Source organism: Rhea americana, unplaced genomic scaffold (assembly GCF_003343005.1).
Source record: "Rhea americana isolate MKP2758 unplaced genomic scaffold, rheAme1 scaffold_54, whole genome shotgun sequence".
Classification (NCBI taxonomy): Eukaryota; Metazoa; Chordata; class Aves; order Rheiformes; family Rheidae; genus Rhea; species Rhea americana.
The window spans coordinates 1,557,617-1,571,753 of record NW_028186690.1 but is presented as its reverse complement, the minus strand read 5'-3'; the positions used below and the strand labels follow the sequence as shown (position 1 = coordinate 1,571,753).

The 14,137-nt window shown below is 36.9% G+C and overlaps 1 protein-coding gene across 1 annotated transcript in view; it reads left to right on the top strand.

The window, feature by feature from the left end:
- Positions 1-13,919, top strand: part of CNTN1 (contactin 1) — a 172,518-nt gene extending 158,599 nt beyond the window's left edge. Inside the window, exon 23 of the mRNA XM_085318503.1 lies at positions 12,045-13,919. Within this exon, the coding sequence (XP_085174629.1) occupies positions 12,045-12,124 (80 nt within the window). The 3' untranslated portion in view covers positions 12,125-13,919. The remainder of the gene's footprint in view (positions 1-12,044) is intronic.
- The last annotated feature ends 218 nt before the right edge of the window (positions 13,920-14,137 follow it).

Genomic DNA, 14,137 nt, shown 5'->3' with positions numbered 1-14,137 from the left:
GTTGAATTCAAATCCAAGATAATATATGTGGTGCACCTGTGAATTTGGTGTATAACTTTCCATTATAATCAATTGTGATCTAGAGTGTAATTCAGATGCTAAAACATAAGCTTCTTGTAGTATTTGAGATGCACTAGAGCGCCAGGGACAATTCTGGCAGGCCTGACAGGAGACCTGAGATCTTCTGGATCAGCAGCTGGATGCCAGGCAGGACACCAGAAGGCATCTTCTGGCCTATATTTCAGGCATCTGAATTCACCCTTGGCAAACCAAAATCATTTCTCTGGTTTCAGTGGCTGCWATGCTGTGCTAGACTACAAGGTTGTCAGCATGCCACAGATGTGCKCTGAGCACTTCTAAGCACTTGCTAAATTAAGTCTTCCAGTGGTTTGGGCACAAGAATATCTAGTTCAGGAACCCTGACTGGCCCTAACATCTACAACTTTGGTTATTAAAAAAAAAATGGTAGCATAGGTTTTATTTGAAAGTCAAATACAAAAGAAACTAGAAAATTTTATATTTCTAGTTCCACCCTTCACCTAAGGCACAAACTTTTCTCCTTCTTCTCGTTCTCCCAGAAAACCTAGGCATAGGCTGAAGTGGGAGGTAAACATTTAGAAGCAACTTTGCTCTCATATAACCAGCCAAATTCCTACTGGATACAGTTTTAGTTAAGTATGTCAAAGTTTGCCAAACACAGCCATCACACATGCTTTTCTTTTTATTGTGTATCCTGAAATGTAAGTGCTTATCATAAAATCATTTACTGCATATCTGCTGRGCTGCATTTCAGCATATTGGTAAAATAAATGTAAAATATAGTCATAAACTRTTGCCATCTTTTTAACTGGTGCCTGATGTAGTGAGTTAGGGATTTGGGGATATTTTTTAAGGCTGTTATAATAAATTCATGAGCTACATGATTTAAAATTCAGTCTTGAGATACCATACCCAGTTGAAGGTTGGAACTACTCATTTAACCAGTGGAGTTAATCAGTTTCAGGGGCTGATYGTAGGCTTATCTGTTTCCTTTTAAATATATTTAAAGCTTAGGATTTTTCTGTCTCTTGCATGCTTTCCTTTTTGCATGCTGTGTCATAATGCTAACATTAATGTAATCAAAGCAATCCTGCAGTCAAAACAAACTAAAAACATACGGTGCTTAGTTCTTTTCTCGTTTCACTTGGGTAACTGTGCTGGCCACAGTGGAGTTAATTTATGCCAGAGAAAGGAAACAGAGATTCAAGCTCTCAGATTTTAAAATTTCATCCATGTGGGAGGAGGAGAAATTCTGATTTGTGAAAGTATTGTGAAAAAATGAAGATACCATGAACCTTCAAATATATATATTTTTGCCCTTTATCAACCAACATCCCAAAATTTTAATTATTTTATCTTTTTATTTCTTTTTATTGTTATTTTAAAGGGAACATTAATACTTATTGCACATATTAATCAGGTGATCATTCACTTTTAATGTGGTATAATCAAAGTCYTTCGATTATAATTCCAAAACATCCATCTCTTGTGTAAGTAAGAGGAGAAAACAGGTAAAATCATAGCGAATGATTATGAAAGCAGATTATCTATCTGGCTATGTATTGTATGAAGTCCGTAATATTGAACTTGGAACTTATTACACAATTCTGACAAGAATGTAGCAAAAATATTCTACGAAACTAAAAATATCCTTCCAAAAAGGGTGCCCTGTATGAGAATGTAATTTTAACAATGCATTTGGCTGTTGTCTCATGGCTTAAGAATGAAGTAGGAAATATGCAGTATAGCCTCTAACCTGTATACATAAATTTACCTAAAACATCATTTCCTGATATTTCTCTTGCTTTCCCTTCATTAGGACATTTGATTTCATCACAGTTCAGTTTATTGGTACTGTTTAGTTCCAGACCTTTCTTTGACAGCTAAGATTTGACAAAATTTTYGTGAATTTTTATTTCTTATATATCTCCTTTTTCTCATATTCAAATGCAGTAGCAGGAAGGAGTGTGGAAATGTTTTCTTACCTAGTTATACTGTTTAGTCTGCATTATCCTAAGATACTCTTGATGCTGTTTATTTTGTCATTTATGTTTGTTTATACGGAAGAGCCTACATGAGAAAGTGTGAATGCAGCACAATGTCATTGYTAGCCACAATGCTCATAACTGACCTGTGCTGTGGCAGCTGTATAGCTARAAATTAGACAAGTCTGTATGTGTACATGTATTTATAACACAACAGAGATTTAAGAGAACAATATCATACAAAGCAAAAGCAGTAGAGATTATTCGTTATCATGATAATACTAACAGGACAGGAATCCTTAGCTTCCATAAGTTGGAAAACAGAAAAATAACTACTGTCTCGTGAAGCACCTTGTACCTTCCTCCCGTGCTTGGCTTTTCATGTTCAGTTTCAGTTGCTACATGCCTGTCTGTGAGCTTGGGAATTGCCAGCAAAATCCCCACTGAGGGCTATTGCATAAAGTCATGAGAACTCTGTAATGCCTTTAAAGATTAATAAAAAAGAGAGCTGTGGCAACTTCTTACGCCTTGTTACATGTTTTAACTTGCTACATGTTGGAGATTTTGCTGGCTATTCTCAAGTTTGCGAGAATGTTACAGGAAGATGTGACTATCCCAGAAAAAGATATATTCTTGGAATTGGTGTTAGGCCACAGAAAGTGTATAGAGGAACTAAAAAGTATAGAGAAAGTCGGCAAGTGCTGTGGAGTGAATTTGGGACAAGGAGAGCTAGAGAGGCAAGGAGTCTTCAGCTAGAATAGGGTATAGTAAGGTAATCATGAATGGTAAGGAAGAGATGAGTAGGAAAAGATTATTCACTTCACAATATGAGAATGAAGGCACTCAATGAAATTAGCAGCAGCAGATTGAAACACTCAAAGTGTTTTTATATGGCACAAAATTAAATTATGGACCTTCCTGTGACAGGACATTGCGCATGCTGTAGTTATAACTGGAGATAGATTTATCAACCTTTATTTGAAACAATGTCTTACATTCAGCCTTTGACTCAAGAGCTCCTGACTGGCAAAAACGGGAAAGTATATAAGGGGAAAGTCATAGTCTGCATGCCGTAAATTTTATTTTGCTTTCTACTGTYATTGACTACTATTGGAGTCAGTGTCCTGAGTCAGATAGGCCTTTAACCTGGCTCACTAAAGCTGATCCTATATTCCCAAATTTAGGAATGTGTAAAATGCTTGAATAATATTTAGTTGATGAGAGAAAGATTGGTTCTTCTTGTGAAATCTTAATGTATTTTCTTTACTGTTTTCAGCAGTTTGGATATTACCCACCAGACAGCAACTGAATTTTAAAATGCACAAAGTGAAAAAGAAAAATAAATTGTGTTTCAGTGTGCAGTTAGAAATTCTTTTGTTAAAAATTCCAGCAAGCTTTTGGTTGCCGCTGTTTCAGTAGGACCATCAATGAATTAAAGGTTTGGCATTCAARTCAGATTTGGCTGATTTATTCTTACTCATTAATTTATCCAAATATTGAGATTAAAAATAAATAAATAYTTTTAAAATCATGCTTTTCTTTTTTATTAGACCAGCACAGGAACACTATACTCCTTTTATTTTCTGAAACAAAATGCTGGGTATTTTATATTCAGTTAGCCATGTCATTAGAAGAAAGTAGAAAAAAATCTGAAAGATCATTATTTATATTAACTCGCTTTTGCCTAAATGTAACAACACAGCAAAAAGAATATCACAGAAAAAAATCTTATAGCTTATTGAGTGAATGCCAAGGTTAATTTTTTGCTTTAATATTGTAATTTCTTTAATGCATAATGATTGAATTTATTACAAATGCAAAGTCTGTTTTCATCTTTTAGTAGGACATTTTACTGTTGAATTACATTTATACAGTATTTTTAATTACTTTGAAAAATGAAAGCTAGCCAACTAGTGCTTAGAGTGATTTAAAGTAATCTTTGGAAGACTAATCTCATTAATTTTTTCCTCTTAGTAAGCTAGACAGGATTGCAGACATGATCATAAAGGTGAAGGAATGAAAAAGGGAATCCTTTCTAGTTAAGACAATTATTATGTTTTTTAATTTTCAGTACCAAGCAGTGCAACTTCATTATTCAAATTCTTGTGGTATGTTAAAGTATACAATTTATTTTACCTTTTGTGGGTGCCTTGGAGTGGTGGCATACTCATACTTCTCAGTTTTGTGCACTTAACCTAGCCAGACTACCTTCTTTCTCAGTTCCATGGAGAGTGATTCAGAAGTCYTAGGTTAGACTTCTGCTGTAAAGCATTTTTAGATGAAGCCTCTCTCTCTTAACAGAACATTACCCAGCGATTTTCTGATGAAAAGCAGTAATGATCCTTTTTTTCCAGTGACTTCAGTGGCAAAGTCCAAATGACTTCAAGAACCCTCTTAGGCAGTTAGGAGAGCGCACAGCTCCTTAGTTTAGTATTAAGGAAGTATCACAGAATCCTTAATAAATGCAAAAGTTTTTTAGTGTGATGGAGAGGGCCAATCAAACAGAAGCACATTCCTGCTTAAAGGACAGTTACAAAAGTGAGGGAACCAAATTCTTGGTCATAGCAGATAACTTAATAGATAGCAGTGGCCACAAATTGCAACTTGGGAGGTTCAGGCTAGACATTAGGAAAAACTTCACCAAGAAGGCAGTGAAGCACTGYAACAGGCCGCTAAGAGAGCCTGCACAGTTTCAGTCTTCGGAGATTTTTGAGACTCAGCTAGACAAAGTTGTGACTGACATGATCTAAGGTTGGCRCAAGTCCTGCTACAAGTGGGAGGTCAGACTAGATGACTCCCAGAGGTAGGTGCTCCTATGAACTGTAAAACTTCTGAACTTCAGAATTACTGATGGAACATTAAACGGTAAATGTTTAATTAAAKCCATAGAATATTGTGATTATTTGGCAGCTGGTAGTAATGTGTAAATAGATGCATTTGTTACTACAGATACTAAAAGTAGATACAATCATATATTCGCTTATGACATAAGGCATATTTGTAAAATACTGAATGTTARTGACAATATGGGAAATAATTGTGTGTATTTTTGCCTTCCTTCTGTAAATGTATTAAACAGTACATCTTATCACATCTTAAAACACTCCAGGCCCYTTTCAGAATACTTAATGGACTTTAAAAGACAAACTCATTTGTCAGGTGTCTAATATCCTGAAAACATTCTTGCCTTTTAATATTAATACCTATGCATTTTACTTTAGATATCGACCATATTCTAAAGCTAGTTATACTCTATGCCAGTTGAACACAATTATATTAAGCCAGTGGRGAATGGAGGGAAGAATATTAATTCTAAGCAGAAAATGTCAGAAACATCTTTCATCTAAGTTGATGTGAGTGTTTGAGATATTGTCAAGTTTAGTGTTTCTGGCTTTTAACTATGGGGAGGCAAAGTAAAAAATTTATTAAGAAAGAAATTCTAACAAAAGATCAATTTAAAATTTTCTTCTTCGGAAGTATGAAAATCTGTTTGACCTGAGAAYTTTTATCATTTTGGAGATGAAATTTATCCCTGAAGTTTCAACTGAAGAGACATTAATCTCATAGTTTGTGTAAATATTTATGTCTAGTGTTATCTGTACATGATGTAGTCACATCAGTGGCTGGGTTTKGGGCTGCCCATTGGTCCTTTCCATTAATCCTTGCTCCAGCAGAGCACTTCTATTCTGGAGTTCCCTTCCCTAGGGAGACCTGGGAGTCTTGGGCCACTGAGGTTAGTGGGGATTTGGGAGCCCCTCATCTTACCACCCATATCCTGCTTCACCTCACAGCCCACTCCTGGGCTATTCCTAAAGAGTCCAGGAGAGAGGCTGTACCATCTTCYTCGACCTCCTTGTTTCTCAAGAGCTATGCAATAATTTGGCTTACCTCTACGTGATAACTGTGTGGCACATGAACAGTTTCATGAGCTGTACCATATGGCCTATGGTAAGCCTGGTCACATGCTGGGGAGATACAGTGGTCTCTTCCTGCCATGAGTGCTGTGCTCCAGCCCGTTGAAACTGGGCAYTTCTGCTGTTGTAGATGCTGATGGTATTCTTTATCTTGGGATGTGTGAGCAGCGTTCCAAGCTGAAAGATAAAGACTTTTAAGGCAAGCATTTAATGTATTTAGACATACCACATCTGTTCCCAGGATCACAGAAATTTTAAATTGTAATAYTTTTGTTCTTAATTCACCTACATTGTGTTCCTGGATTGTTTGCACCATTCACTCATTTTACCATGTGGGTTGTAAAAATACAGCTTATTTGCAAAGTGAAGAGTGATATATCTGGTATAAATTTGGGATGTATTTATTTGCAAAAATGTTCCCAAATTCCTATTTTCTTGAAAAGAAGAAGCAGGATCCTTAATCCCCAGGAAGAAGGATCCAGTAATTCCCAGACTTGCCAGCTGGCCAGACAATATCTATCCGTTTTCTTCTTTTCAAAATTGGAGCAAATGTTTTCTCTCCTGGCCTCCCTTTTCTTCCTGAAAAATTAGCCCTTCTTGATGACCAAAGGAGGACCAACTTTCTCTGAACARTCACCACTCATAATTTCTGAGACAATGCAGAATACATTAATGTGTGGAGCATTTACAGCCAGGTGCTTTGCCACACTTGACAATTTGCGTAATCATAGATACACTTTTTTATATGGATAAGCTACTAGAATTAGCCTAAAGTAAAACTCAATGCTKCTTCTGCTGTTCCAGCAGGCAGTTTCCAGCAGTGAACACCTCTTCCTAGCTGAACACTTGATTCGGCCTTACTTGGTCTGGTCGTACTCCTAGTGCATCTTGTGAGCCAGTTTGTCAGGAGTGATTGCTAACAACTTGAGAGACTTGAGTAGAGGCTGAGAGGTATGATAAGCCTTTAGGTCATATCTGACCTAGGCCATAATCTATCCTGAAGCTCATAAAGTGTGTATGAAATACAAATTAGATTTTTGCATGGGTTCTTTAGTCACAGAAGAACCTCTGCAAAGTGTTCTTGCTATTACTTGTTGGATATCTACTTTTAAAAAGTACATATAAAAAATTTTACCTTTGGGCTTCTACTTAAGTGTCCATGCAGAAAGAATCTATAATAAACATTAATATATGTGAAGGTGAAGAGGCAGCTGAGTTTACATTTATTGGCAGTTAAGTAATAGGCCTCTATTGTGGTCAGTGTAGTTTGCAGTTGTATGTACATGGGACACATGAGTTGCTGATTGAGAGACATAGCACACATTATAATACTAGGAGAGAATGCAGCTTTATATGCTGAATATATCCAGCCCGTACCTGGMCAAGCTTAGAAGAAATGTTATAATTATTCTGTTTTAATTTGCATCCACATGGGTTTTTGTACACATTCATTAGTGTGTATCTGTATCTTTATCTGGCACTTTTCTAGTTTTTAAAAGATTATTAAAACTGACAGATTGCAAWTGCATTACTCTATTGTACAGTCTTAAATCCTGCAGTCAGTACTCAGGCAAAACTTRCATTAAATTTCCATTCATGAATTAGAGCAGAATACAGGCTGTCATGCTCTGGTGATCCATATTTGAAGTAAAATAAAGTATAGTTCCTGAAAAGTGGGTCAATAATCCAACAAGAAAAAAGAAAAAAAAAAAGAGAGAGAGAGAGAGAGAAGATCTGTTTAATGTGTATTTGTCCTCCTATTGCTCTGTTAACTTGCTGATTAAGAGTTTAATTGGCTTCATTACAGAGAGCTATTACAAGAATCTCTGCAACAACATCTGCACCTTGTATGGAACAAGGTGAATTGCTAACTATTAAATCTAGAGCCAGAAGAGCACTTCTTAGGGGAAGATTTTTTATTTCTTTCTGTTTCTAGAATAGTTACATGCAAATAGAAATTTCCACATACTTGCTTGTTATTCAAGTTCATTCAGCAAGCTTTTTTCCATGTTTTCATACATTAGAAGCATTCAAAATATGAGTTTAGTATAGTCTTTCCAGCTGCATTATCCCATTATCCCATTATCCTGACAAAGGTAGAATGCATTTTGTGTGGATAGTCTTAAATACAAAGTCTGGAATTTGTTTTCTGTGGCTGTTGTTCATTTTTTAAGAACCACTGCTTTGATATTTGGGGATAAAGACYACAGAAAAGACTCATTTGTCTCATAAATCACTGAAAAGTACAGATAAATATATCCCAGAACTTTCCTGATTGCCAAACTGCCATTGCAGTTGTTATATATGAGAACATCTATCAACATACATTCATCTGAAGTATAACATTCCTCTCTTTATGTTTACTTATACAAGTGGTCTTCCAATATTTTCCTTAATTTTATCTTCTATTGTAGTGGATATACTGCTTTCTATGTTCATTTCTTATTCCCAGAAACATATTTTTTACAGCTGAACTGAGCTGATGAAAAAGGATTGGTAGATCTCTTGTGTTGGTTTTACAAGTACTTGGATATCAGAAAAGTATTAAGAAAAAATCTTGACTTCAGAAAGCAGCCTTACAGTAGTAGGGGAAAGAGTGGGAGTGGGAGCAGAGAAGAGTTTGAGAGGTATGRAGCAAGAGAAATCTGAAGGTGGAGTTTACTACGAGGGAGAAGGATGAGAGTGGAAAACAGAAAGACTTCATTTAAGTGATAAGCAGAGTCAGGAGGAGTAAGGTGGTGGACCTAGAAATAGGAGAATAAAAGGAATATGGTTGAAGTTGATAGTAAATCCTGTGGCAAAAGCCCTGCAATTCTGGCTTCATGGCAGATGCTGTGAACTTTCTCCCTGGCTGGACAATGTAAAAACCTGCATCATGTAAGAACAGTTGTTTCCACCTTTCGTGTTAGAAACAAGAGGGGAAACAGTTGGCCACATCTTGGACGCCATCTTCTGAATATATCTCTGATGGAGTCCACATAGAGCTTCAGCAGTAGGTCAGGACACATTGAATTTTGGATCTGCTTCTCTAATAGCCCCCATAAACACATCAGGCATTAGGCCTTTTTTTCCCTAATTCTTCTGTCTGTATTGTTTGCTTTAACTTTTTCATTTCCCAATATTCTGCTTTTGCAAAATCCATGCATTCTTGGTAAAAACAGCAAAAACAGCAAAGTTCCATAAAGCAGGAGTAAGAACTCTTGAGCCTATCATTTGGTCCATCGGAATTATTAATCACTTCCCTCTGCTCTTTCACTTGTCCCTTCAGAAGTGACCAGCAAACGTTACCCCTGTTTTTGTTAAATGATTTTTGACATGACAAGCTCTACATACCTCACCTGAACAACTGCAGGCATGTCCTATCATGTGGTATTTTGTCACCTCAGAAATATCCCTCCGTTCCTGGGCAGGGAAGGGCACACTTCTCTAGCACCTTTGTTAGAGACGATTTGGCTGAAAGGTCGTTGGACCAACCTCTCTCCAGTAATGTACAGGTAATATGTATATATATCAGGTGGAACCTGATTCTTCCCATTTTATTCAGGAATTAGTTCTGGCTTGGGAAGCCCTGTCACAAGTCTGTTGTGGGGAAAGAATCAGCAGCACACAAGTTTGACACATGTTCCCAGCTGGCTTTCAAACAACTGCCTGAAAGCAGTCGTCATTGGAAATGGCAGGGCTGAGGAGAAGAGGTTGTGCTATGAACACGGGGAAGGGCTGCTCAGAGCTCAGTTAAATGACTCTGCAAGGAGGCCCAGATTTTCCTGAAGAGGCCAACACAAGTGCAGCCCTCAGATGGGAGGACTCAAGTTAAAATAAAAGCATGTGTTTTGGTTTGTGCATATCCGTTTCCAGACYCCACAGCTATAGGCACCGAGATAAGACATTGGCTTGTACCGTAGCGTGCTGTGATATTTTATGGCCCAAGCCACACATTTGTATTTTATGGCTTAAGCCATGAATTTTTCGTAGAAAAATAGATGGCTGTCAAATGGCAGTGGGCAGGACGGTAGCTGGGACTGTTGGTTTTCCTCCACTCCAATGAGAAACTCTGCTGTTTTTACCTTTATTTCCTCCCTGCTAGTTTTCATTGCATTAGTCCTTGTCTGAGGCTTTGGCCCTGCCTATTGTTTTAGCCAAGGAGATTCGCTTGTGTGGAGGTGTAATCCTCTAAATATTTCATGGGCAAATAATAAACTCAACAGCTTTGAGTGTATGCATGGAATTTACACATAGCTGCATATGTACAGAACTCAAAGGAATTGCTGCAATGAGTTGAGCAATGTATATTAATATGCCAGTATGGAAAAGCTCACCTAGTGCAAAGATAAAGACTCTGTATGTGACCATTTATTGGGTAAAACTTGTTTGGAGGACAAAACTTCATCTTGGAATTGCAAATAGTACACGGATAGTACATCAGAGAAGGGGGTGATCAGAAGGAAGTCAAAGTGCATTGAGATATACTGTGAAAATCCTTTCAGAAAATGAACCCTGCAATTGTTTATGTAGGAGGCACAAATGACTGAATATTATCAGTTTCATATAGCCACAGTTAACTGCTGAGCTGATGAACTTTGGAGTTTCTTGATTTGGGCTTAGTCCACATACTTTCTAAAAAAATGTATTTTGTTATCTGTTAGTTTCATTTCCATCCAGTTTCCTTATTTCCTCTTTATTACTGYGGGTAGGAATATAAATTCTTGATGGTAACTTTCAGATACTTATTTGGGCATATTTTCATTTCAAAACAGCAAATTTTTTTCACACTCAGGATCTTGTTTTGCTAACTTCTGKTTCATACAGCACTTTATTAATAGGAGGTTTGAGACAGACCCAAAGTGAAGAATCGAGGTCTTTATCCTGAAAGATGCAGAAATTTATCAGGCACACACATAAAACCTACAGACTTGTCTTTCTAGAAGCAGGTGTGATGCTTGGCCAGGTGATGCAATTTACTTGTCCTTGCAAGAAGTTCTGATAAGAAAATGCGAGTGGTCTTTTGGAGCTTTAAATTCTATGAAAGATTGGTTGAAATGTGGTACACTGTGCCCTGATATTAACTAAATAGGACTGCCTGCTGCAATCTGTGCTGTTTAGTTCACATGTGCCTTTTCAGTCTGYTGATTTCTTCAGTCAGAACTTTTTGCTGCAGATCCCTCCGGTAGGTTGGATCCAGCAGCTCCTTGTGACCATCACAGCTAATTGCAAACATTTCTATCCTTAGACTATGTTCAGCAGCGGCAGCAATAACCTATGGCCCACACTGCTCACTTACACGGTGCCACTAGAGGAGCCTCTCTGGGATGCCAGAATAGCCCATTCTCCAGCGCCTTTGAGACAGTCTTTGGCTTATCTCCGAGACGGACAGCAAAGCTGCCAGTTGGTCTCAATTTGGTTGGGTTATTTTGTAATATGGAAACTTGTTTACAGGGAGCTGGACCATGATGACATAAGTTATTTTAACACAATAGCAATTCTTATACCTGTTTGTCAGAACAAGTCACGTAAAGTTTGCAAGATGTCAATTCATGTTTTTTGTCTTAAAATATTTGCCTAAGAAAGACTCTTGTGACCTGAACAGACATAAATGTGCAAATGCCAAGCTGTTAGAAATCAGCCATCTGGACTTTGTAAGCCAGCAGGTAAACAAATGGACCAGGCTCTTTAACATCACTCAGATTATTGCTGATCATAATAACATTAACATTTCTAAAGGTGTCTCTTTGCTTCATCACTTTTCAAAGACTCCATTAATTTTGTTTTCACATGTTTAAATATTTATTTTGACCTTTTGCCTCTTGGTATAACCTCCTGGCTTGTTAGACCATCCAAATCAAAATACGCTGATGTGTTCTGAATGGCCTTGCTGGCTGTATAAACACGCTGAATAAACAACTCCTGCAGAACAAAACACCGAGTCCTCCACTGTACTGCAGCGAATTTCTTTATCCACTTCAGATTATCCACACAGGTAGAAGCTGGGCTGAGGTATGCCAGCTGGCTTTCAAGCCTTCTTACCCTGAATTGGTGCCTGCGCCCGGGGTTGTTTGCCATGGGTGATGCCAAAGTAAAACCAACGCCGTGTTGTCTGTTCGATGTGCAGGTGCCGCCGCTGGGGTCCCGCCGACGCTTCTCGGCCTGTTGCTGCCGACCCTYGGTGTCCTTGCTTACCTGGAGTTCTGAATGTAGCCCGACTTATCTTGCCCTCGACCGCCGGCAAAGGACTCCCTTTGAACACGAGGACTGCAACTCTTTCCGATTCCCGTGGCACCATCCTAAGCCAAATAAATTACACTTTAAAATGAATTACCCTACCGATTTCCTATGAACTTTAAGAGGACTGAGGCATCGAGGAACTCCTCCATTAAGTAGATCAACTTTTGAAAGGATAAGAAATGATTTTTAACTTGTTCCAATATGCCTTATGAAACACTTACGCTGATCTGTGACAGTTGCATGATTTGGTCCAATGGGGCAAGTTACAGTGTTAAAACCCAATAACCTAGGCTGTACAGTGAAAGTAAAATCACCACATGTAGGTGCTTTAACTTGAATAACAAATTGTGAAATATAATARAGATTGAAATGTTGATTGTATGTGATAAATGTAAGAGTACTACGTCTGTCTGTACTATCTTATATGTTTTGTGTACTGCATATTTTTGAATGGCATCACCACCATTTATTGGGATTACAAGTTTTTAGAGATACAGTCAAAGCAAAAACATTTATTTATTTTTAGAGCTGTATTTCTTGAGGCTATTGAATATAATTTCAAGGATTTGAAACAAAACTCAGTGACACAGGATTTTTTTTATTTTAAATATGTTCAGAACACCTGAGATATTCATAGCATGCTGAACTTAAAAGAATTTGCCAACAATTTCAGTGATGCTAGATTTACCATATTCTTTTCTTAAAATAATTCTGTTCAAAAATTCTGATTTTTTATATCAATTACTATTTCAGTTTTATTATAGAGATAATACTAATGACTGCATATGCCCCTCTGTTGCAGTTAATTTACTCTGATCAGAATTTGCTGCTACAGTCTTTATTGCTGATTGTAGAAGTGAAATGACAGCTTTCAGAGAAGCAACACTATATATTTCTTTTTGATTATTATTTCTATTATTATTAAGGTATTAATAAGAGCACTTAGTAGCTTGAAAATAGAGTACAGGATAGATCAGCCAAGTGGACCATGAAATGGTAGGAAACTTATGTTATTTTTTAAAGTGAAAAGATTTAAAATATAAGAAAAAGATATAGAATAAATGGCAAAACAGAGTAGCACAGTACAAATATTATTATGATATTTACATTTTTATGCTGCAGATACCAGGTGTTACCTTCCTGTATCGAAGGCCTACATTTGGGAGAATTATATGCTTTTTCAAGAACCTGATATTATTCTAATGTTCATAGTGTTGTAAATAAGAGTTTTAAAGTTCGGAGACAGTTTCCCTATTTGATAGAATCCTGAATAATCCAATTATATGTTAATACATGGACGTCAGATCCCAGCTATTAGTTGAATCTAAATGTTAACTATGGCCTTTGCAAACTGGGAATGCTATTAGAGGTAGAGAATGTTTTTGTTCTGACTGTGTCTACAGTGTTTCAGCCTTTTTTGTTGTTTTTTTTAAGTTGTTAAAGAAATGCACATTCCTTTCATTTTCCATGGTGTGCTGGGACTTTAGTTTGAGTGTGAATGTTGAAGAAACACAGTGATATTGAATCAGCTGGCTCAAGTAATAGTGCAATGTCTGATGCTTCAAGAATTATAAGCTTTGAGTCATATTTTATTAGCACAACCTTGCTAGCTACTTAGAAATAGATTTTATCTTTTTAGAACTGATACTGTAGAGGTCCATAATAATAATATTTACATGAAGCAGGAATAGGTCTATTAATGATTTACACCCCCTTCTTTAATTTGTATAATTTTGTACAATATATTTACATGTAAAAGTGTAGAGTCTTCATTAAGAAATATCAATAATACTGTTTTTGTTTCATTTTAACTATTTGTTACAAGATGAAACTTTTTTAAATAGGTGAAAGTGATAACTTCCCTATAGAGGAATGTCAAAGTGTCAAACACTACTGAGTTTCATAAATTGTATAATTATTTGAAAGAAAAATGAGCTGTCTTCATACATAAGAAACTAATATGGTGTAAGCCTTCTGTAC